Below are 26,486 nucleotides of genomic sequence, written 5' to 3'. Positions count from 1 at the left end.
ATTGTTTTCATTGATTACACAAGCAAGTCCACTACAGGGGTGTTTTGGTGGATAGAAGGAAGCGATTGTGCTACCAGTGAAGCAGAGGCAGGACAGATGTCGTCTCACCGGCTCTGAGGTGGACTCTTGAGTCTGCAAAGACTCACACCTCAAGCACAAGGCCTGCTGCCCACAAATAGGGAGGCTTCTGCTCTCACGGCTGCACTGTGGCCTTCTCATGCTTTGGTCTGTAATGGAGTCTTCTCAGGGGAAGGAAGAGAATGGATTATTCTGCCCTCTTTTCTTTTACCCCAAGTGGCCGTTACAGAGCAAAAGGTGAGGTCCTGTGAGGTGTAGAGCTATAGAATCTTTAGGTTTAAAACCAGAGGAGGAAAGAATGAGATTAAGCTTTTGATTTTCTGACAGGTGGAGAAAAATAGAAATATTTATTGTAAATATAAATCAATATGAAAAGCTCTATATACAACTAAATTCTCAAGGTCATACATATGTCTGACTTTTGTAAAGACATTTAAAAAGGAAAAAAATGGTCATAACATTCAGGAACACATATTAAGCACCTACTGTGTCTCAGTCTATGTTATAAACACTCTACAGGAATCATTCTACTTAATCCTCATCACAACTCTGTGATGTAAGGGTGACTATCATCTGCATTTCTCCATGTGAGAAAACCGAGACAACAGGCATTAAATAATCTGCTCAAGGTTATGGAGCAAATGAGTGTCCAACTAAGAAATAGCTAGTGTTTTTTTCTTTTTTTTGGTTAAATGTCTCATTCCTTCTTTTTTTTTTAAATAGATTTTAAAACTCCCATTGGTGAAATCTGGACATATATTTCAAATATGCAGATTTAAATAACATCACTAATAATAATTTTTCAATATTAAAATAATATTTAACATTTGGTATAGGATTTCCACAAGGTCTGTTATCTAATTAAATTAGTCATATTTTGTAAAGCAGACAAAAGAGGAGAAAGAGGTTTACCCAAGATCACACAACAAGATCATAGCCAGACAGGAATTAGAACCCACGCACTGACTGTGAGTCGCAGTGCTTTTCTAGAACCAACTCTATGTAGTAGATATAATTTATGATGTAGTTGATATATTTTACGGTAGTAATGACTTTTGACAGACATCTTAAAAACTACCTTGAATATCACAAAATGCACAACTTCCTGGGTGAAAGAATTCCAGCAGGAAGGAAAACAAAATGAAACAAGACAAACAAAAAACAAACCTTTAAAATGGAGTGCTTGGGCATAGAGCAAAGAGCAAGTGAGATCAAGTTTTTAAGCCTACAATTGTGCAGAGTATCCCTAGGAGTGATTTGACATCTTTGGGAACATTTTGTGATCTGACCTTTTGCAATGATTGCCTGCAGTTGCCTGAATTCAGATGTTCTTTTTCCAGCTGCTTTCAAAGTCACTTTAGAAAGCTTGGTTTCTGGTAACATTAGGTTTCTCAACCTCTGTGGTGTCTTTTCTTTAAGCAAATGTCAGTGCCTGGGTTAGACTAAGCATGTCTGCCTTCAAAGGCAAAGTTATGCCAGGCCCATTGAAAGAGTGAAAAAAAAATGAGAAAATAAAGTATTTTTGCTAATATGTTTATTTCTCCAGAAGAGTTTTCTGGGTTTTGAGGTACAATTACTAATAATATTTCTCTTTGTCTCCTGACTTTGAAACCATTTGTGAGATGCATTCATAAATTCAACAGAGTTCAAATATCATCTTCATTGCTGGTAGCATTGGTTTAGAGGATAAATTTGTAGTCAGAGTTGGGATTCTTACTGTAGCTCATCCAAATCTAATCTTTGGTATTAACCAACTCAAAGGAGAGTTGGGTGTGCAAGACCAACATACTTGCTTAACTGGCTGGCTCCCACTGAGTCCCTGTAGCAGGGACTAAGTGAGATAAAGCTCTAGATTAACCTCTAAAAATGAGTCCATGGTTTGACTCAGGAGAGCTAACCAAATGGAGAACAGACACAAGTGACTGTCAGATCCATCTAATAAGGAAACACAAGTAAGGAAATTGGCTAACTGTGCCAATTTCATCAATCAGATAACACAGAATGAATACATTGGGAAGAAGTCAGCGGGCAATGTTTTCTATCCGGTACTTCTGAAAGGGTGGGAATTCCTATTTAATAGGTCAGGAAAAAATGAGAGATGATGAAAACCTGTGGCCGCTTATGCCTAAAGACTTCATTTTCCGGGGGCTGAACTATGAACCATGCCTTTTCCTACTGGGAAGTCTTGCTTCTTTCCAAAGATGATGCCTGGGATTTCTACTCGTCTCCTAAGGAGTACAGTCTCATCATTTCTATGCCAGAATGGCAAAATATAACATATTGGTCACTTTTCTGTAGCCCTGGGATGATAACTGTGACAAATCAATTGAAATTTCTAATTACAAGGAGCATAAAGTCCTTCCCCAGCTAGCATGTACCTCAGGTTGACTGGAAGTAAATGACTGCTATCTTTCTCAGGATTTCTCAGATTTTCACTGATACCTCCATTAAGCCAGTCTAATTTTCTTATCAAAGTTGACAGACAGATATTACTCTAGTATGGTGTGTGTTTCTTATTGGTATCTCTTTTCTGAGCTATTAAAAATATTTCCAGTCAGCAACTTGAAGCCAGGAGAACTAAGTGGAATATGAATTCACATTTTAAAATTTTACCTGAAATGAGACTTCTCAAAGAGAAACATTGTGAGATCTGGTGGTATCACTGTAATATGCTACATAAGGAGTAACCACACATAAAAGGATATTTTGTTACCTTTCAATACCAAGCCATGTTGCTGTGTAATTAGCCTGTACTTCAGAGTCCAAGTTGAACAGAAAAAAATATGCAATTTTTGTGACATAAATTTGTGAACTATATTAAAATGATATGTTCATATAAACAAGAACAAGGCTGACTTCTTAACTATTGTTCCTGACAGTTGCAGGTAGCCTTTAACAGAGGCTAACAACAACAACAACAAAAATCACTGAACAGGAAGCTGCATGTACCACTCATCTATACACTGTCTCTGAAAGGTGACAAAACACGTTCCCTACCATTAGAAAATATGGTTTTTCACCACAGCCCTAGTGATAGGTGTGATTATCCCTATTTTACTGGGAGAAATTGAACAATTTACCCAAATCCCTGCACCTTGTTAATGACATCACTAATACTTGAATTCTCAGACTGGATCCTGTATATTTTCCACTACAGTGAACTACTCTGCCCTTATGTAAAACACGTTTTAGTATCTAGTCAGATGTTTGTAAGAGTTAAGTTTAAATACACTGGGATGTTGCGTTTCTTTTGAATGGATCAAAGTAGCAAATGCATTCATTTGTATCTTCACCTTTAGATTTCTGAGCCAGAGTTGTTTTATTTATATAAATCCCAAGGTGGATTCATTTGCTACAGTGTGGGAATTTGATGATGGGCTCAAAATTTCAAAAGCCTCGTTGAGCTAAGAATCAGTGGTGGCTTTTTCAGAGGGTAGGGAAGAGAAGCTATTACACTAATAAAAAGAGCGTTCTAGGGTTTCCCTGGTGGCGCAGTGGTTGAGAGTCCGCCTGCCGATGCAGGGGACACGGGTTCGTGCCCCGGTCCAGGAGGATCCCACATGCCGCGGAGCGGCTGGGCCCGTGAGCCATGGCCGCTGGGCCTGCGCGTCTGGAGCCTGTGCTCCGCAGTGGGAGAGGCCATAGCAGTGACAGGCCCACGTACCGCAAAAAAAAAAAAAAAAAAAAAAAAAAAAGAGTGTTCTAGAAAAGAGTGCAGGGAACTGAGATCTTAGCAAATACCTAGGTCCTGTTTGAACCTAGAGAAAACCACTATCTGGAGGCTTTGCCAATATTGAATTTCCTTTCATCTAGAGCTGTTCTCCAAGAGGAAAATTCTAGAATGGTTGTTAGGCTGGCATTCTAGACAAATGAATTTCAATCCTCCTAAAAGTAACAGGTCTATTATATAAGGTTTAAGAATAAATGAGAGGAATTTTTCTTGTTATGATTGGGGCCCCCAGTCATCCATACCAGCTTTCTATATTAACCCCATTCAGTAATTGCTCAACTCTCTGCCTTTTTGCTTTTTCTCCATGATCCTTACCACTGGCTCAAAATGGGCAGGCTGTTTACTACAAAAAGAGTACTGGTTTAGGAGGCGGGAGTCTTGGGTCTGCCACTCTGTGTCCTTGGATAAAACACCTGTCTTTTTCAATGGGTCTCAATTGTTGAACCTTGAAGAGGATAGACTTGATTGTATAAACGCTAGGACCCTTTCTAACTTTCTCTTTTGAATGTTTAGTAGCACTTCTATGCTTGTATGTGCCAGAATGGTGTTAATTATATTCCACAGATTACACTACTTTGTAATCATAACTGACATTAATAGGCCTTTTACTGTGTGCCAGGAATTTACCAGGCACGTTATATATCTTAACTCTTTTTATGGTCATGATAACCCTATGAGGTATATTCTCTTATCATCCCTACTTTACAGATAAGGAAGAGAGTTAAGGCACTTGCCTAAAATCATACAACCAGTGAGTGACAGGACTAGACCTTTAGAACCCAGCCTGACACCACAGTCCTTGCAGTGGACATTTTTGATATCCCCTCCTTCCCATTACCTTTTCTGAGCTGGTGCGCCCATTGCTCGGGTGCTGCAAGGGTTGGCTGCTAGCAGCTCATGACTGTCCGCTTCTCTGGAGAACTGCCTTTGACCAGCCTAGAGCCATATGAACTAGGAGATTAAGACCACCCCACCTTAGCCTGTGGAGTACAAATGACTGCTGCTCTGGCCTCAGGGTGGGACTAACTCTGTGGCACAGTTTGTTCCAGAACCTCCTGGAAGCTCTCCTCCTCAGGCTGAAGCAAATCCATGCTTAGGTTTTTTCTGCTGCCCTTGCCTGCTTCCCTCACTCCCCATTTTCTAACAGCTAAACCCCAACACGTCACCCTTGCAGGAATTCTGGACTCCACCTTGGCTTCTAACTTGAAGCAGCTCCTGTTCTTCAAGACAAATCTGTGCTCCCTTTCCTCAGTGCAGACAGTCACAGGGAGTTTTGAAAAGATAGATTTAGCCTGGAAAATAATTATAAATTACACTTTTTATTTTTCATTGTATTCTCCCCAATTGCTATTTTGTTCTTTTTTCATTACCATATGAGCTTGAACAAACAACAGATGAAATAATAATGGTGAAGTTTTGAAATGAAAGCACACGTATTAGACTTAATGTGGAAGACTGATGGCTTTTTCAGCCCTTTGTCCTCTTCCTTCCCTAATTGCATCTAGCTGAGACGCTCAAATCACCAATCGATTCTTTAATAAGCCAGAATGGTGTAGCCACTCTGATGCAGCTGATTTTTCTTCTTTTTTTTCTTCTTGGCAAGCAGCTAAGACTACTAACAGCTCACTGTGTCCTTATATCCACATCTTTGGGGATTAAGTTCAGCAAGGTATCCAGTAAAAAATATCTCCAGAAGCAATAATTTCTAAAGTAACGTTTAATATTTTAAAAGCCCATGTTGATCTCTGCCTTGGTCTTAAATGCTTTGGGTGTATAGTTCATCCGGAATTTTTTTTCATGGCCATCTGAGCTACAGCATTTATTCATTTAACAAATAATTGTTGAATTCCTTCTGTGTACCAGGCACTGTACTAGATGCTGAGAATGAAATAGTGAGCTAAATAGCTATAGCTGCTTCTGTCATGGAGCCCATGGGTTAATTATAGTCTAAAATGTAATTCAATATTCATACCAATCATATACTTCCAATTAAGATCAGCTCTATGAGAGTCATGTGGTGCTATGAGATCTTACTGAGAACATCTGATCGAATAATGGCTTCTCTGATGATGGGATACATTAATCGGCATCTGAAGAAAGAATGGAGTTAAGTAGAGATGGGGATATTAGACTTTGAGCTGAGGGAATCAGCATGTGAAAAGACCCTAACGTGAGAGGTAGCAGAGAGCATTTAAGGAACTGCAAGAACCCCAGCTGGAGTGTAAAGAAATACTATTTAAGATGAAGCTGGAGAATAGTCAGGGAAAAGACGACACGAAGTCTTACAGGACAAGTTAAAGACTTTTAATGTGTCCTGATATCAGTGGACAATAGTGGAAGGGTTTGGAGGTATATGTATATGACATGATTGGAGGTGTGGAAAGTATTTCAGAAATTGGAGGCAACATAGGCAAATGAGGACAAAAGAATGAACAGGACCCCTTGGGAGAGCAGAAGGTAAATCAGGTTGGGTGGGCATAAAGTGGAGAGATTATAAATGGTGTGAGACACAGCTGGGATGGTTCATTGTGGACCAGGGCAAAATGGACTAGAATCACGTGTTGAGTAGAATGGATTTTATTCTGAAAAACTTGAAGGGAATGGCATGAGCATAAATGCATTCTAGAAGGATTAGCTTAGACCAGCACTGTCCAATTGAGCTTTCTATAATTTAGTAACTTTTATAATTTTATATATAAATATATAAATAGCTGTTAAGCACTTGAAGTGTGGCTTGATCAACTGAGGAAATAGAATTTAAAATTTTTTTTAGTTTTCAATTTTACTTAAGATGGCTACCACTTAGCACAGGTCTAGTCACAGTACAGGGTATATGTGTGCAGGGTGTGCTGGTGTTGGGGGCAGCTGGAAGGTTGGAATGAGGAAAAGGATTGAAGAGATAAGTTGGGAATCTGGGAGAGATATGATGCCAGGAAGAATAAAGACAGGAAAATCATAGAAGCATGAAATGAAAATATTTACTTTGTCTAGGGCTTAGAGAACATGAAGGGAATAATGAGAGGGAGAGAAACCTAGATTAAACTCAAATTACAGACAGCCTTGCATGCCACACTAAGGAGTTTGGACTTTCTGTGAAGAGAAGCATGCATCTCTAAAGGTTTGGGAAGATTGACATTTAAGCAGAACTTTCAAAAATGTGCTTGCCAGAAACTTCATCTAATCAGGGTATGTAAGATAAATTAGCATCTGTGTGCTTTATTAGAGTCCTTGTGTCTTGGAGTAGTGACACTATATTCATATGTCTTTTTTAGCCTGAGGACTCCCTCATGGCAAGGATTACAGTTTAGCTATTTTGCCCTCTCTTGACCTCCAAGGACCTAGTTGCCAGAAAAACGTTGAATGTAATTCCAGAAGAGCTGAGAGCCTAAGCCATGACTGGGAATGGTTGGCGAGTGACAGATGCAGAAACACTTGGGAGTGACATGCATAGACGTTAGCAGCTGACTGAATTTGAAAGCCTTTCCTCTCCCACAATGCTCTAGGTGCATAAGGTCAGGGATTGGGATTCTGCCCAAGGACTGGGTATTCTGCTCATACTTTTGGGCACGGAGCAAATCTTGAAAACAACTTGGTGCCAATTGAAAGGTAATATTTAATAAACTTTTTTTTTTGCAGTGTTTATTCCAAATATCTAGAAGTAAAATATATTATGTGCTTCCAGGTTACCTTCCAGCTTACGTCAGTGTACACCCCTACCAAGAGTGTGTAGCTCTGTTCTCTGTCCATGTTTTGTCAGTACTAGAAATTACCAGTTTATTTTTTTCCCTGATATGATAGGCTAAGAATGAAATACTATGATTTTACTTTGCATTTCACTGATCACTACTGAAGTTGAGAATCTTTTCTTGTATTTAGTATCTATGAATTGTCCATTCATTTTTTTCAGCCTAGTTAAAAATGTGGGTCTCTTTCTCAATAATTAAGAGCATTACTTATGTATAAGTGATATTAGCCTTTGATTTCTATTTTTTTGGGAAATATTTTATTCAAATGTGGTATTTTGCCTTCTAAAATGATTTAAAGGAAAAATACCTATAATACAGAAGTTCTAAGTTTTACATGGTAAACCTGTAATTTTTTTCTCCTTTATGTTTGTTTTACGGTGTACTTGACAAAGCCTTTTCCACACTAAGGTTATGAAGATGTTCTATTATATTTTTTCCTTAAGTAGTATTTATATTCATGCTTAAATCTGAATCTTCAGTAGATCTTAAATTTATTGTTGTGTGTTAGGTGAGGTACAGATCTAATTTCAGAAAACACTTTTCCGAAATGAAGTTGTAGCCAACAAACTCTCCTGCCTGCCTGTGGTCAAAACCAGCCCTGTGGAATTATGCCTCAGATTCAATGAGGAGTGATAAAGGAAGATCTATTGCACTGTCTCAATACATCTCTCTCTCTGTCTCTCTGAGTTGTAGTAAGAGACAAAATAATCTTGTTCTCATTTAATCCATTTAATTTAGAATCAGTCTGTGAGATTCCATCGGTCTGTATCTCCACATTACCTTATATAGTGTTCTTTGCATAAAAATGATTAAAATATTTGTTGACAAATAAAAAAGAAACTAGAGAAAGGAATGTAAGGAAGAGAATATTAACACTAATTATGCCTTCAACTTAACCTGGTGGGGAATATATACTCTATTCAACTATATTTAAGTAGAGTAAGAAACTTGGAAGAGGAACAAAGTAGTTTTAGTTTTTTCAGCATCCTGACAAAACGTTTAGGAGGTTTAAAGATAATATTTGCAAACCATACAGCCCAGTGTCTGCACATAGTAGGTCCTCCTTCCTGGTAAACAGAAAATAGTTATTATTTCAGGCATTCACTGGAGGGGAAGATGTCTCTATCATGGACTCATTAAGTTTTTAAGAGGAGATAGCTTCATGTATGAAATAAGAGCCTAAACACTCCAACAAATCTGAATTTTAAAGCTTTCAAATGGTTAACATCACAACTAAAAAAATCATAACTGAAGTTCATTATTCACTAATGTTGCTGTCTTCCTAAAACTAGACATAAGAATCTTACAAAAAATAAAAACTGAACATTAATGGGTGTTATTCAACTTATATGTCTTCTCTACTCAGTCACAGCCTCTGTGTGTTCTAAATTAGGACAAAAACAGGGAACCAAACTAATTTATAAAATGCTATGACTTTAAATATCATATGTTAGAATCAATCAATAGAATAAATTTGAAGTGGCTGAAATAACCACCTTTGACTTTAATCCTTTTGGGCTTGGGGAAATCACTGATGTGGCACTTTCAAGAGATTTGATTTTATAGGGTTCTCAGCCAGAGAGTTTTTAAAAATACAAAAAGTGATAGAGCCGTAGATATGACAGGCATCAGGCTGTCACTGTGAAGCTGCCTTGCTTTTAAATGGCCTGTTCCCAAGTTTGAATCCATAATCTAGTGACAGAAAAGCTTTGGATTTGCTGGCAAAGATGAAAGATGCTCAGAAGCTATTACCTTAAAATAGAAATTGATAGATAAATAGGCTGCAGAAGTTTAGATTCTGACCTGAAGGGAAGTGGAGAATTAAATTGAGATAATTATCTGTTCACTTGAGGCAAAATTAAAGTTCACCTTTAAAAAGAGTCAGATCATTAATGCCAAAGTGTAGATTCTCATTCACTTACATGATAAGGAGTAAAAAAGGAGTTACTAAAATTGTCTAGATTTATCTAAAATACTATAATTCATAAAGTTTCATTTAAAAACATGTTTTAAATACGCAGAGTATTCTCAAGGACTTGGAAAATAGGGAGAAAAAGTGCCCCTGAATATTAGTATTTAAAAAGAAAACGTCTCTTTCTTTGTGTTTCCTATGTAGAATAAGAAACTTGAATTCGCCTCTGGTATTGTGATCAAAGAAACAGGAAAGAAAATGATAGATATTAATAGGGATCATCTCAAGTTAAATGTCTTTATTCCTCAATCATCGCCTGCGTCTGTTATATTCTAAATTAGAACAAAGACCAAACAAATTTATGAAATGCTATGACTTTAAATAGCTTAAGTCCAAATAAATCAACACAGAGAAGCATCATCTCAGGGAACTAACCAAAATCTAGTTATGCTCAATAAGAAAATTCCTACCTTTAACTTTTCAGGGATAATTGCTAAATAATGGCTAATCACTGCTCTTGGACAGGGAACCAATATTCCCATGGGAGCCTAGTTCCCTAATTAGTGTCTGGGTCACTAATGTTGCCTTAACCAGGATACTGAATTAGACAAGTGACAGTCCATCAGTCCACCGAAGGGCAGTATTAGGATGTATTCATAACCCCACTTAGGAAACACTGCAGGGTTAGAGGAGTCTTTACTCCCTTGACGAGTACCCAGTGAAGGGTTTTCTATCTCAGCAGCTTAGAAGGGTGTGGAGTGAAGCTTGAGAGGGGGAAGGAAGAAGTGGACTAGGTAGTGAAAATCCACCCAGCTAAGTCAGTCTTCTCCCCATGAAGCTTCTAAAGCGCCTTATTTTCGAATCAGATCTAAATCATCTAAGTAAGTAGAGAAACAGACATGAAGCCAAGTAATTCAACTAAAACACATGATTTGGATTTCATTGTCCATGCATTTTAGGACAAATCACAATTTAGTAAAGAAAAAAGAAGCAACATTTGAAAAGTGGTCTCATGTTTTGCCTCACATTGGGAGAGTGTATATAGTCTTTGAAACTGATGTTCTCAAACAGTACTATAAAGAAGCATAAATATATAGTAACTGGGATATGTCTCTATAGTATATTTTCTAACTTCAAAAATTAAAATTTTGTAAAATTTCACTTGGAATCATACAAAATGAAAGACATAGAATTTTAAAAACAATGCATGCATCATGATTTTAACGAATCAGAGACGGGATTATGTCACATTACATTGTTCTCATGCATAGCTGTACGGTCGTTCTTGGATTCCTTGATTACTCTCTGTATTATTTACATAAACTCCTTCGTAACCCAAATGTTCCAGAATACAACTTCTTGATTTTTGTTTCTTTCTCTATATTTAAATATATTCATTCATTTAATCATTTACTCAACAAATGTTACTGAGTGCCTATTTGGAATCAAGCAGGATGCTAAGTACTGATAGGGCAGTGATGGGCTAGAGGAGGCACAGTCTGTGGACTCATGAAGATAAAGTCTAATAGGTGGGACAGATATTACAAAAATAACCACACGAATGAATAAAAATTACAAACTGAAGTTAACTGCCATGAAGGAAAATCACAGGATTCAACGGATGTATGAGAAAATGACTCAGCACAGAAATGTGCTTATAAACTGAGTAAAACAGTCATTTATTAGTACCAAGTACCAGGATATTTCTCTCTGGTTTGTATGGAGAAAGGTCCTGAGAGCAAGAGGAAATTGTTACAAACCTTAGGATTCACCACAGGCAGGCGAGAAAGGCACAGAGCAGAAACACTGTTTCTTTCCCTCTCCACCAAACAAAAAATTTCACATTGTGTGTATTAAGTAGGCAGAGAAGGCAATGTCAAAAATCACACGGAAGAAGAAAATACGAGCAATGTGCTCAAAAATGTTTCCTTCCATCAGTAATCATATTGCTTCTAAAAGGATCAGAATTCAGTACAGGTTGGGGTTTGCTTTTTGTTGTTTCGGTTCTTAAGGCAGGTGGGTTAAAACTTTCAAGTGCACATACGAGTTATATACATGTTTACTTTCAAACACTTTACAATTTTGTTAAGGGTTTTCATGGTCTATCTTTGTTCTGTTCCAGGGGATTACGTGGTCATGACTGTCTATTTTGACCTGAGCAGAAGAATGGGATACTTCACCATCCAGACCTACATCCCCTGCACACTCATCGTTGTCCTATCCTGGGTGTCTTTCTGGATCAATAAGGATGCCGTTCCAGCCAGAACTTCTTTAGGTGAGACACAATTCTTTGTGTTGTACTGTCCCAAGGTAAGTACCAAATATGACTAATCTTTATTCCCCTTTAAAAACTGACTTGCTTTTAATTCAGTCATCAATTACATAGAAATGCCATGTGTTTCATTTTAAAGAAAACTAGCATATTAAAAAAAAGAAGCAGTGTATAAAGTTTCCTAGTTTTGTTTTGCTAAATTACCTCCATAGGCTTTCTTCAGTAAGTTTTTAAGTAATTTAAATTAACTTGGGGGTGGGGGGGAAGAAACCTTTTCTTTTCAGTAGATTTTTTTGTTTTGATCTCGGGGCAGTAGTACACTAGAGCTGCTCACACCAGCTCATGAGAGCTGATTGTGTTTATCTTTTCCCCAAGTTGTGTTCAGTGATGCCACATTGGTAGTGAAATCAACCATGGTGAAGATATTAACAACATGGAAATAGGCAAACACTAAAACTCAGGGGCACCTTTTCTCTAGGGAATCAATTGTTACACATTTACTAGCACACCACTGGCTATTGATTAATTTCAACATGCATAATTATTGTGACATTTGAAGACATACATACACAGTAATTGGCTCCTTATAGAAGAACCATTGAAAAGATTATTTGGGGGAAAACATAATTACCTGTGAAATTCTGGGACCCCTCTCTCCACTTTTAATATTATTTGCAGTTTGCTCGATCTCTTGTATATGGTGATATCTGTCTTGGAGTTTCACATCTTTTTCCTCACACAAGGAAAGAGGACTCACGTAGATTACGACAAAGCCACAGACTCACAGGGACATTGGAGTCTAGGCCCATGAATAAAATTCTCATACTACATAAAATTTCCTAAAGACTTAACTAAAATTACTGAAAAATGAATTATAAAACCACTGTCCTCTTTTGTCATCTGTATGAAAACTAGAACCATATTTCTTGCTCACTCTTTGACTAGAGAGGCAGTATCATGTAATAGTTAAGAGCTTGGATTTTGAAGTCCAGAGAATCTGGATTTCAACCCACACATATGGTATGGCCTTGGATATACCCTTTAGTCTCTACAAATCACATTTTACTCACATGTGAAACATATATCATTTCCTGTACCTAACTGTGGGGTTTTATTAGGTGAAAATTAGGTATTCCATGCAAAGTTCACAAGGCATAGTAGGGCCTCAGAAATGTTAGCATTTATAGTCATTTTCTGACAAAGTGATCTGTACCACGTTATTAAAACTGAGGGCAGAAATGATTACTGGGAAAAAAAGACAACATTTGCATTTTTGTTCTCCTCCAAACCTAATTTAGTCTCCCATCTGTTTCAAAATAAAGTTATTTTGAGTTTTTCTGTTATATGAGGTACTTTATGTTACAGGCTCTACTTAACAATTATAATGTCCTGTCTAATGCTACATGCTAAGACAAACCCAAAATGTGCTGAGTCTATTACTTAAGGACTATTACCTGTGATTGTGAGTAGTGTACTGCATTACATGCTTATATGTCCGTTACATCAGAATGTAAATGTCTTTTTCACTCCCAGTATAGTGCCTGGCACATGGCTGGTACCTCAGTGATTATTCAAGGAATGTATGCACTTATGAATGGATGGAAAAAATGCACTGATGCATTCCAATCTACCCATTCCAAAAATATTTTAAGGGAAGGATTTTAGATCAATCTATTCTCTTGAAGTCCAGTTCCTGCTGGTCAAAATCCCTCTTAAGACCACTCTAGTAGCTCATTTCCACCACTTATTCAATGAGTGTTCACTGGCACAAGACCATGGTGGGAGAAGGGATCAAGGTGAGTGGGCTGAGGAACAAGGGACGGGTCCCCAAGCAAATAGCAGGTAGGTGCTCCTCTTATTTGTTGATCATTTGCTATAAGTCAGGCGTCTTCAACATGGTCCCCATGCTTTTTCTACTCTTCACAACAGCCTCACATAGAAGTTGTAATGATAATAAAGGTTATTATCACACTTTTAGAGCTAAGGAAGCAGAGGAACCTTACTAAGGAACCTTACTAACCTTAGTAAGGTTAAATGACATTTACAAGGTCACACAGCCAGCAGAGAGTAGATCTGTACCTTGGCTGATTGACACCTAGATTTGCTCTGGGTGAGACCTTGTTGAAGGCCAGTCGTGGGAAAAGGTAGGGTGCTGAGCTGAGCTGGTTTCTCTGTTTTAGCTTTGCTGTCTCACTTCTTTAGATCAGTGCTTCTTAGATTTAACTGTACATTTAACTCAGTAAGGGGCCTTCAAGAGTACAGCTGCCATAGTCCAACCTGAAGAGATGCTTATTTAATTTGTTGACAGCATGGGCTGGGTGTCAGGATTAAAAGAAAAACAAAATTTCCCAGGTGATTCTAATGTGTGATCAGGTTTAAGAACACTGACCTAGATTTCACTGAGTCCAATTGCCTTTTCCAGTGTTTACAATCAAGAGTTGAACCAGATGACATTAAACACCTGTGAACTTCAAGTTTATTGCCATGGAACAGTTAGAGAGCCAAGTTATTTGATGAGTGAGATAAATATACCCATGTGGCTCAGAGACTGACTGCTTTCTAAACTCAGATCACCACAGAATGGGGAATATTCGTTTTGGAACTTATAACACTTGAGTATAGTTTGGTACACAAGTGGTAGCTGGTGAGGTTTAATCATGATGTAAGGATGATGGATCAAACAAGGACAATACGAACTGGTATTTTTCACCCAAGTTATGAGGTAAGGTAACATGCCTGAAGAGCTTACTTCATGCCAAAGCTGGAGGAATGGAAAGAAGCTGTGGATCTTTTCCATGTATCTCAGGTAAGAGAACTCTAATTTCTTTGCTTAGCAAAACTAGGCTTAAACACATTAAAAACAAACGAAAAAACCACATCAGGCTATCTTGTTGTTGGTTGGCAAATCACTTAAAACTACCATTTGTCTATTCTTCATTGTTCTCTTCTCTGTGGCTCCAGGCAGACCTGAAAATATCTTGAAGCATTTTTTTAAGATTCTTCTTTTACATGGCTGTGATGAACTTCCATGTAGCCTAATAATATGAAACAGGCCACATTGTCTTAAGTGAACTTAATAATATGAGACAGGCCATATTGTCTCAAGTGAACTTATCCATGGTATCTACTGTGAATACTGACATTTTCACTTCTCATAGGTCATATGTGGTTTGAGGCCTGAATGTGAAGACCAAAGTGCCAATTTAGTTTTGAAATTCCCCCACAAAAACATCAGCTGTGATTAGGTATAATCAAAAACTTCTACGTGAATTAACGTATAGACAACCTAAGTGAAGCTTTTTTTTAGTTTGAGAAGCAGATCTTTCTTCTCTAAAATAAATGATAATAACACCTTCTATTTATTGAGATTTTACTAGGAATTGTCACTCCATGTGCCTTATTTAATTGAGTCTTCCCAAGAGCCTTAGGGAGTTCCCCCAGTCACTACCATCCCCAGTTTGTAATTGAGAAACCTGCCCATTCTTATGTTTCCGTCATGACAACATGGAAGACCCACATATCTACATCATATCCCAAATTAGGAATTTACAATAGCTCCCAGAAAAAGATAGACCATGAAAACCCTTAACAAAATTGGAAAGTGTTTGAAAGTAAGCATGTATATAACTCGTATGTGCACTTGAAAGTTTTAACCCACCTGCCTTAAGAACAAAAACATCCTGCATATTATGGACCTATTTATAGAGAGGAAATACAACAATGTGGTTCAGAGCATTGCGTTTAAAGTCAGACTTGCTAGGCTTGTGTGTCATCTCTATCACTTAACTAGTTTATTCCTTCTGTACTCAGGTTTTTTCACCTGCAACAAAACAAAACAAAACAAGGATAACAGTGCTTACGTCATTGTGAGGATTTTGTGGGATAATTAATTATACAAGTACTTAACATCGTACTTGGCCAAAGGAAGAGATTCTTAAGTGTTAGTTTTAATTGCACAGAACAGTATCTATCTCCCCCAAGTCATCAATGTGGATTCCTATTTTCAAATGCAGGTTGAGTCTCTAGTCTTTCATATATACACTATTCTTCACTTGTTTTATTTATTCATTTGATATTTATTGAGTCCTAGCACTATACTCACTATGGGATTACAATGGACATCAAGATATATTTCTTATCTGTTGTCACAAAGTATATAGACTAGACACGATCACTAACAGATGCAGAAATTTAGACTGTTGAAGTGACTTAAGTTCCTATAACTGGAGCTATAACCTATGCAGATACTGAATCTGTGTTGCCTTTATTATAATTAACATAGCTGTTACAGAAGGTAAGCCCCTGACCCTTCCCCTGTAGATACATATAGGCTGTCTTAGTTTTGTTCTTTGTTATTAAACAGTTATTGGGGAGGACTTGTTTGCTTGGGCACTGTTGCACAAGGGGGAAAAGAAGTGTTTTGAAATCAGACATTTAATTTTTGTGTTTAAATCCTTCTGCTACTTTACCGTCTGACATGGCACTGGTCCTTTCGCCTCCTTTTCCTCAACTATAAAATCAAAATGAAAATATCTGCTGTAAAGATTCAAAGGGAGAATGCACATAAAATGCTTATCAGAGTGCCTGGCATGAGGAAGTTTTCAGTAAATATTAGTTATGATATTACTTCTGAGATACCTATTTTCATCACAGATAGCCTCTAAAGAATTTATCCATCAGAACATGTCAGTCGTACACAACGCACCTCCTCTATTTAATACTTTTAAATGACTTCTCCTTGCACTTTGAATAAAATGCAAACTCCTGTGCATGCTCTGCATGATTGAACTTCGACTTCCCCAGCATCACCATGATTTCCCCGCCCATCCCCAGAAGCCAGGTAGTTTAAAAATTCAAAAACAGGTAAGGTTTCCCTTCCTCAGAACCTCCCTTTAATTTATTTAGTGCTAATAGCCAAAAGGTTGGTTTCTTCTAATTTTTTAAGCTTCGCCTCAAATATCACCTCCTCAAAGAGGCCTTCCATCTAAGTAAGTTCTGATCATCCCTGCTCTTCTGCATGGCACATACCATAATTTGTAATTATACTTTTCTTTGCTTACTTGATCCATGGTGGTGTCTTTCGCTGAAATACGAGGGACATGTGGGCAGGGACCATGTCTATTTTATTTCTCAGCACATTTTCAGCACGTTTCTCAGCACATACAGTAGATGATACGTAGTAGGCGGGCAATACACATCTGTGAACTGAGTGAATGAATCTGAGTTACACCTCCTTTCCCAATACTGAGGTTGCTCCTCAGAAGTCACAAAACACGTCTGGTTTTATTAGTGACAGTTATCCACCTTGCTGGTGTGGTCACATGATCTGTTTTGTTGTGTCTTCTTGCAGGCATTACCACTGTCTTGACGATGACTACCCTCAGCACCATTGCTCGGAAGTCGCTCCCCAAGGTCTCCTACGTCACGGCAATGGATCTCTTCGTATCTGTTTGCTTCATCTTTGTCTTCTCTGCTTTGGTGGAGTACGGCACCCTGCATTATTTTGTCAGCAACCGGAAACCAAGCAAGGACAAAGACAAAAAGAAGAAAAACCCTGTATGTATCATTTCTTATTGGGACCTTTGACATTTGTATGCACAGAGGTCACCTGGTTTTGTTTTGGTTTGGTCTTGCTTAGCCTGTCTGCAGTCTATCCACACTTTGGGCTGCAAGATGAAAAGGGACTGTGTGGGTTTGGCCAGGCCATAAGGATTCATTAAGGTCATCAGTTACTTGGGAGAGACCTGATTCACTAAGGCAGGCTCTTGCTCTCTCTATTTCATTGGGAGTATAACCATGGCTGAACAATGCATTCATCTTCTAGTAGCTTGTTATTTTAGGTTTCATTGATTTTCATCTTTCTGCCTCTTAACTAATATTTTTAAATTATTGATGTTTTAACTTAAATTTTTCATCCAATGATTTCCAATAGGAAGCCACAAGGTTCTTAAAGTTTCAGGGATCACCACACTGCTGCAAATAATGTGTGTGTGTGTGTGTGTGTGCATTGCCAGAGGACTTCTATTGGTTTTATAGTTAAAATGTATTTTTTTAGCCTCCCTTTTTTATCTTCTCATATATAAAATGAGTATTACAAAAAAGACATAGGAGGCTGCTGTGAGGAATAAATGGGGTAATGGATGTAAAAAACATTACATAGTACTTTACAATTATAGTTGATGATGGTGGTTGATGTTGATGATTTACGCAGTTACCAACCTGGATTGAGTTCAGTGACTTGGAAACAGGTAGGATGGCTTCACCTTGCCACCTAACTTTAAATAGAGTTGATGAAGCATAAATATAAATGCCTAAAGCAACTGTCTTTTATTATGGATGTTGAAAGAGCATATAGCCACCCGTTTGCCCACTTAAACACAGTGTTTGGTTCATAGGAGGCCCCATGAAAATTAGTCCATTTCCTTACAATACTGGGGCAAAGGAACTCCTGAATTTATAGCCTTTCCTGGTCTTCTGCTCTAAGGGCTATGAGGGTCATGATAGTGGCCAGCTTTCTGACCCACGGGCTTTGGGGAGCTGAATTATAACCACAGAATCTAGCTAATGCTAGACTGCATCCTGATGCATCTCCAGAAACCCAGGTGAAATTCTACAAATTGCACGTGTTTATTTGAATGTAAGACATTATATAACAGGTGAAGAAGCATCATTATTCTTGATGATTAATGCAAAAGAAACTGTTATCTTTAATTGCCCAAATATTCACTATACTTTATGCAGCCCTTTCTTTCTCTGTCTGTATTGCCTCTCTTTACCTTTGCATTTTCTCTATCCTTAGTTTATTTTCCTTGTTGTGTTGTTCTTTGTTTTCTTCCCCTCCTTCACTTGCTATTTCATTTTCCCCCCCCAAAGATTGTTCTACAGACACTCAGCATTATTACCTGGCAGTAGAAACCGGGATGTGAGGACTGGCTTAGGACAAAGCCCTCCTCTATTGTGCAGTGGATTTTGTTGCAGAGATACAAAACACTTGGATTCCTTAAGCCAGGGTCATGAGATGGCAGAAGAAAAGAAGGCAGAGGAGAAAGGGAATTGAAGAACCTGCAAAAATGAAATTACCTGAGAACTTCATGCATTTCCCCCTTTTAAGCCAATTAGATGATTTATCAGAACTATCAAGAGCCCAAGCTGTGAATGAGAAGCTGAAATTTCATTTTCCCATTTAATATGCCCTTGGGTTCATTGTGTCAAGGCTCTCCTAGTAAGGCCTCCTTGATGATAATTAGAAAATGAAATCAGTATTTCTGATCAGGGAAAACGGGCAATAGAAAGCTTCCTCACACGTGAACAATACTGGCCTTTGCAGTTAGATCACTGTGGGTTAATTTACTGGAGATTTCACTAGCAGTCAATCACCAAATTTCATTGTCCAACTTTAGGCATATGCTTTATTCCAAGCTCAGAACTGTCCTTCTTTGTTTACAATTTCAGTTCGTTTCACTTGCTATGCTTTCAAAATGTATTTTTAATTTATCTTATTTTGTCTCTCTTTTTTTTTTCTTCCTTTTTTCATTAAAAAAATGTGATTCTCTTTTCTGTCTACAAACCCAAAGCTTCTTCGGATGTTTTCCTTCAAGGTATAATGTTTTTTGGAATGGAAATTCACTGCATGCAACTGCTGAATTTGACTATTAATGCTTACATGGTGTTTTATTTATTTTTTATGAGCAGACATTTTAGCATTCCACTAGAGGTAACACATTTAAGATGGAGAAAGTTCTATAGATTTCTAGAATTGATTCAGCAACCCTACATTAATTCAGAGGTTTTGACCTAACATGAGGCTAAAAATATCTATCTGTAAGCTCTATGAGATGTCATTGGTAAAGTGGGCCTCTTCAAACGTCAAAGCCAAGACTTACCCTCTCCTCTCAGATAAAAATGGAATCCAGTTTCACTGGTTGTACCTACCATGTCCCATATATACCATGTATGCCCTAAAATTTGACTCTGTAAATCCTAATTCAACAAAGGATTGTTTTTCAATAAGTACATGCAATAATCTCCACTGACCTGAACTCTACCTGTCAGTTCTATAAAAATAATAGTCTTTTTGAAATGCTTTAAGTTAAAACACCCATCCCTCCCTTCCAGGGTGATCCAGGGGCCTTTGGCTCTACCATGCAATATTTAATGAGATTTCTCTTCTCAGCTGGATTCTGATAGCTGATTCACAGACAATACGATTTGGATTTATATTACCCTAAAACTAACTCATCCAAATTAACATTAAATAAATGTTTGAGTTTTCTAGCAATTTTGTAATTGGTGCAGCAGAAAAGATTAGATTAACATTTAGTTAATTGGTACTAGTCTCTTCTCATGCCAGACAGAGTTTGATAGCTAGTAACATTTAAAAGAATTTTTCACTCACATGTAGGTAAATATTGCTGACATTCTGAAGCTTCTAAATGGTGAACGTTAGACAAAGTACTTATATATTCCATTAAAACATAAGTAAGTCATACCATTGTGGTATAAACTCAGGAAACTTCTACATTTATATATATCTTGACATTTTCTATTAAAAGCATTCAATACATTTGCTCAGTGTAATGGGGTTATAGTATTTGCCTATATAGATGAGCATGACACAAAATTTGATTTCAAAATTGACGCGTTTTTATTTCTCTGTTCTACTCATGTGCAACACCATTAAATGCCTTCATGTAACCAACCTCACATCTAATATTTACTAGAATAAGATTCCATGTAGTTGTGTGATTTAAATCTTTAAACTTTGAGTTCTTTTGGTGTTCAATCTTCTTGCTATAGCTATTAGCTTGGTGGTATTATTTTCAGCTGCACTGCTTAAGCTCAAAATTTGAACTCTGCAAATGTGCTATCCTTCTAAGTTCAATTTTACCATTGTAGATCATGATGTCATAGCAATTCCCTGAGTACTCATTTTCAGATTCATCATTCACATTGGTTGACACTGTGGAGAAATGGTCTAGGATTTAGCAAGTATAACTAACTCTGATCCCTCTCCTTCCCTACCCTTATCTCAGGCCCCTACCATTGATATCCGCCCACGATCAGCAACCATTCAAATGAATAATGCCACACACCTTCAAGAGAGAGATGAAGAATATGGGTATGAGTGTCTGGACGGCAAGGACTGTGCCAGTTTTTTCTGCTGTTTCGAAGACTGCCGAACAGGAGCTTGGAGACATGGGAGGATACATATCCGTATCGCCAAGATGGACTCCTATGCGCGGATCTTCTTCCCCACTGCCTTCTGCTTGTTCAATCTGGTTTACTGGGTTTCCTACCTTTACCTGTGAAGAGGTATGGGTGTTACTGATGTGGGTCTTACTCACTAAATCTCATGGAGAGAGAATGTCCTTTCTAAGTCCACTTATATAATCCCCTGAGTGGTTTATAATACTCTGAATTTGTTTCTGTGTTCTAACCTGGTAAATTGTATTCATGTCATATGGTTTGCACCCAACTCTCCTGTGGTAAATAAGTGTAATTTGAGCTATACTGTTTGCTGTGTCTCAAACCTGCAAGGCCAAGTGAAATCAGAGCAGGAACATTGAAACCAAACAAGATTTTGTTTTCCACGACAGGAATTGCAATAGTGAAAGCCATGACTATTTACAGCGGTGGTATCCTTACTCAATTCAAAATACAATTAGATGCAAAAGATCCCAAACTGTATCCTCTGTTCATCTGGGGTCAAGTTGTGGTAAATTTGATCCCAATAGGAGATCTCCCTTATCTGAGAAAAATCACAACCTGCTTTAAATATAGGAGCCTACACTAGAAATCTATTTCATCTCCAGCCCAAGATATGAGGAAAATTTCCTTCACATCACATGTACAATGATGTAAATATTTCAGTAACGTAGAATGCTTCAAGTTTAATGCATGCATCTCTCTAGAGCCAAAACAAATGGATTGAAGTTAACATCATAAAGTATTTTATTCTGTGTCTTTGGGCTGTAAAAGAATCATGAATGTAATTATAAGGGTTTGGGGTTTGGAATTGGAGGGAGGAATTTTCTCTACCTTCTCCCTCATGCATGAAGATTCAAACATCTTATGTTTTCCTCGTATGACATATTGAAACACCTTAAGTAAAATACAGACTGGATAATTGACATCTGCCACCTCGAAATATGCCCAGTTTCATAGAGAATAAAGTAAATGTGTGTGCTCGCTGCTATTTTGTTTCTTCCTTTTAGGATGATAGGTCATAACAGAACTTACTCTCCATTTCAAGATCTGCTTCTAGTGACTGTGAGTGCCTTGTGGGCAGAATCCTTGTCATTTCCTCTTTGGGTCCTCAGCACCTTGTATAGTGCTTGGCACATAGCTGGCGCTCAATAAATGTGGTTGGAAGTGAACTGGCTTTCTATGCTTCTGGTGAATCTCTCTGAGCTGGTCTGGAACCAGTGATTCATCTTCTCACATAGGCATTAGGCAGTGCTCTTTGATCTTGTAGAAGTAAACAGAAGGATCCAAAGAATTTTGGCTATTTTTGTTCCTTATCAAACATTTACTTTAGGCAAAGTCCACACTCCTTTTAGAACAATATTGACATCCTCCATTTACGTACAGAAATGAGTCTAGTAGGGCATAATTAGAACCTGTGTATTATTGTTCCAGGTTTGGAGGGGAGTCAGCTCTGACCCATCCACCCCTTCACTGAGGACACATGACAGACATAAGCAGGAGTCATACCTGACTGGTGTTCAGAATGGAGTAATCTACGCTCTGTGAAAACCAAAATGTACTGAAGTTTACATTTAAAAAAATGAAAGAACAAATGAAAGACTTACATGGAGGTTGAGCCTATGACTGTGTCCTCATTCAAGGATATTGTATTCACATGAAGTGGTGGTCCCAGACTTCAAACATAATGAGTTGAGCTCCGTGTTCATGTATTCATCCTGAATCCTTATTTTTCTAAAATAGCACCCTTTGCAAGTTCTTCCTTTTGGCAATCATTGCTCTAGGTCAGAATTCAATCATAGCTATAGATAATCTAAAAAGAGTAGAAAAGAAGAGAAAGTGGCATTGTTAATAGAAAACCATGTAAAGTCATGATCAAGTCATCTGGATGAATCTTGAAATACATTTAGCTGCCAATTTTACAAACCTTTACTGTATCAGTGCTCTAGTATATAACCTCAAACACATGTAAATAGAATTATTTTCTTGTTTTGAATTGTTAACATATTAAATGTTGACTCTTTGGGAGAGTTGTTGGCAAATTTTCAATGACGAGAAACATGTTATTATTGTCGACTTGAAATGTATTCCGTTAATGGGGACACTCAAAAAAGCTAGCTTTCCAATGTGTGCATAGTATTGGCAACATGAATATATATTATACATAATCTAATTCTTAATTATCAGCTGCTCCTGGTCTATGTATTTGAAAACCTTTTCACAAAGGGAATTGCTTAATATGTGGACTTTTACAATAAAAATGCTGCATTCTAATCTATGGTGTCAGGTCAGTGGTCTGGTTGGACTTGTTTGTCTTAAAGAGTGTGACCCCCTCTTCCCTGTCTCATTCTCCAACACTTCCTTCCCTTTATGTGAATTGTATCTGTGAGCAGTGTGATCATGTTTTGCATGATAATGCTCCTCACTTCAAAGAAATTAAGAGATGTGTTTGGGGTGTGGAGTAGAGATACAAGACAGAAAAGGTATGAAGTGGGTGAAGCTCAAGACTTCTGTGCCTAAAACTTTGGCGTGGTTAAGAATATGGACACTGGTGTCAGATATCATTGGGATCCCAACTCTACCACTGACCAGTTGTTTGACAACTGTCAATTCAGCCTTTATAAGCCTCCATTTTACCAGCTGTAAATTAGGTATAATAAGGCCACCCCATGTGGCAACACCAGCACTCTGCTGCCTCCCACTCCCATCAGATCAGCTCTCTAAAAGCATCCAGCACTATTCATATGTCTTACATGTGGCTCTGTAGCATGATGTTTCATTTTTAGAGTACTTGAATTGCAAACCTTCCTTTAAACTATAGGCTGAAAATACAAATCTCTTATTGAAAGAAATCTCACAGATTATTTTCACAGCCAAAGAACACTTCTCTGTAGCCCCCAAAATTAAAAATATAGGGAGCCAGTATCTTATTTTCTTGAAGTCCTTTGAAATTCTCAGAAGAACAGAGTTAGCATAACCCTTTACAATCACAGCTGCCGTAACCTTCCTCTAGCTGTCATTCGCTTGGCCCCTCGTGGCTTCCTGCGTCCAATTTAAACATCTATTTCTCACCTTCCAGACACGTAAAAAAATTAGTTTTCACTTTGGTCTTGTCTTCTGTCTAACTCCTTGACCTTATGTTTAGCTAAGTACATATTCATTGGATGGCCTTCATCCTTTTTTAAAGTCTCAATATTATTCTGACTAGTAGCAGCAAGTTTTGTCTCTAATGAAGGTCAAATTAAATTTAACCAAATGATGCGGTCATTGGGGATTATGTCAAAAATTGTTCTCTCTATGACTGTCACTATGGATTTTTGTTAAACATGTAGAAGAAAGAGAGAATGACCTAGACCAATAGCTCTGCTAAATATTTTTAATGCTCATTGAGTTGCCAAAGGTCACACAGCCAGTTAATGACAAACCCAGGAAGCCACCCAAGTATTACTCTTTCTACTGCCCCTCACAGTGTTTTAGGATTTGGAAGTAAAATTGTGGAATACATTATTATCTTCCTGTTAATGCTTTTTTCTTTTGGATCTGCCAAATTTGAAGACGCCTTCTTTCTCTGATCTTGACTTCACTTTAATTGCAATGAGATAAATTTTAAAATATGTAGCAACAGAGATAAGTTGATAGATTTTACATTTATTTTATTCTCTAATGTAATGAGCAATCACTTTTCAGTGTTACCCACTGCTTTCAGAATTCTGTTGCAAAGAAGGGATCTCCAATCATCTGAAAAACTGTAGACCCAGAGTTGGCCTTTGTCCCTCTGAGCTTGGAGCAACAGAAAACCAGAGTTTCCTATAGCTAGTCTCTACAGGCTCGTTCTTTCAACTATATCAGAAAAGTGGTAGGAACGCTCTATTATTACTTGGTCTGAGGTTAGGAACCATAGGCCAATTACAAAATCCAGTTGTGACTTTTCTCTCTATTCAGGATTTTTTTAAAAAAAAGGCTTTTCCTTATTATTGTTTGTATAACAAAATGGAAAAGCAGAGGCTCTTACTCCAGATTACACAGGTTCAAATCCTGGCCCTGCCAAGACTTACTATCCAACTTTTCTCTGCCTCGGTTTCTTCATCTGGAAAATGGGGATAATAATGGTTTATAACCCATAGTTTTATTATATGGAATGACTGAAGCAATACCAAGGAATTATTGGATTGTCAGTCATTTTCTTCAGCACAGATACGGAATGTCAGAAAACAAAGGGCACGAGGATCATAGTCTACTTTAAGAATAACGATGATCATTTATGAAGTTAATTACTACATTTTTCCACTGTAGGAATGTAGTACAATAAACATCTTTACTGGCATCACACCATACTTAGGAAATTCATGTACATAAAGAAAATTATAGAGCTAAGTATCAATAAATAACTATTCCCAAGTGGAACAGTGTATCATTTAAATCACTATACGTGGTATGCATGAAGATAAACATGTAGATATCTTTTGAAAATTAAACATGATGATTTCCCTTAAAAATCCCCAATAAGATGATTGCTATATAAACATGCGAAACATTATCAATAAATATGTAGCTCTATCTTAATATAGTATTTTTTTGCAATATAACTAAGTCAAATACATTATTTTGTAGCTAAGTGTTAAAAATCCTTAATGAAATGAACATGAGGACTCAATCATTACTGAGGACTCTTCCCATATAAAAAGAAAAAAAATGTCACTGGACCAGGGATAGAGACTTTAGGCCATATCTGAAGATTTTCCAAATATTCCTATCTTGGGAGACTCAGTCTCTCACATGTGAATGAAAGGGTTTAGTCTCTTCTCCTTCTGACATATCTTAATTCTATCACTCCTCTGCTGTTTATTATGGTATGATATTATTGATTATCATCTAACATTCAGGCTCTCCTAAACTCTGCCATATCTCCACATAGCTGTCTTGACTCATCTGTCCTATTTCTTCGAGTCTTCTCCAAAATAGTGCCATATTCCTAGAATACCTTTGTCGCTCAACATACTGAAGAGTCACTAATTAAGGATTCAACCTGGTCCATGAAGTCTTTCCAGTGTGACTAAAGTACGATAGGCTATTTTCTTTCACCTCCTCCAGTACTTGATCTGATTTTTGAATAGTCTAATCCTAATGTTTACCTCAGCTAAGTACTTACATTCATCTAATCCTCTTAGTAAACCAATTTTAAATGAACCATTCTGTGACAAGAATATGATATAAATAATTCACTATCCATTTGCATCTTAAATCAGGTTTTTTTATCCTCTGTATATACAAATTTGCTATACAAATTTGCCTCATAGGTCTTTTTCCTGTTACTTGTATTTTTTACGGGTCTGTAAATAAGACCCCCGTCAAAGAAGTTTTGATTAAGCATCTATAAATTCAATTCAATATAAAGCTTTCAGTAAACACATATTGCAAGTTTCACATAGGGCACTGTAAGTGTGCAGGAAGACATGCATTTTAGGATATTATCTGCTTCAAAATACCCACAATATGATAGAGGAGTCAGACAAGAATACAAGTAACTATAATGAAGCTGCACAA

The 26,486-nt window shown here is 37.5% G+C and overlaps 1 protein-coding gene across 2 annotated transcripts in view; it reads left to right on the top strand.

Moving 5' to 3' along the window:
• GABRG2 (gamma-aminobutyric acid type A receptor subunit gamma2) overlaps positions 1–23,233 on the top strand; it is a 123,419-nt gene extending 100,186 nt beyond the window's left edge. The window contains exons 7-10 of one of the 2 annotated variants that reach the window (XM_027084378.1): positions 11,589–11,741; positions 17,089–17,294; positions 19,313–19,336; positions 20,771–23,216. In XM_027084378.1, coding sequence (XP_026940179.1) covers positions 11,589–11,741; positions 17,089–17,294; positions 19,313–19,336; positions 20,771–21,046 — 659 coding nt within the window. In that variant the 3' untranslated portion in view covers positions 21,047–23,216. Of the gene's footprint in view, positions 1–11,588; positions 11,742–17,088; positions 17,295–19,312; positions 19,337–20,770 lie in introns of both variants that reach the window. The other variant, XM_027084379.1, reaches the window with a different exon arrangement.
• Positions 23,234–26,486: the final 3,253 nt, after the last annotated feature.

The sequence above is a fragment of the Aethalodelphis obliquidens genome, unplaced genomic scaffold, assembly GCF_003676395.1.
Source record: "Aethalodelphis obliquidens isolate GAN/ISIS:26980383/991018 unplaced genomic scaffold, ASM367639v1 scaffold52, whole genome shotgun sequence".
Lineage (NCBI taxonomy): Eukaryota > Metazoa > Chordata > Mammalia > Artiodactyla > Delphinidae > Aethalodelphis > Aethalodelphis obliquidens.
This window is presented reverse-complemented; position numbering and strand designations above follow the sequence as displayed.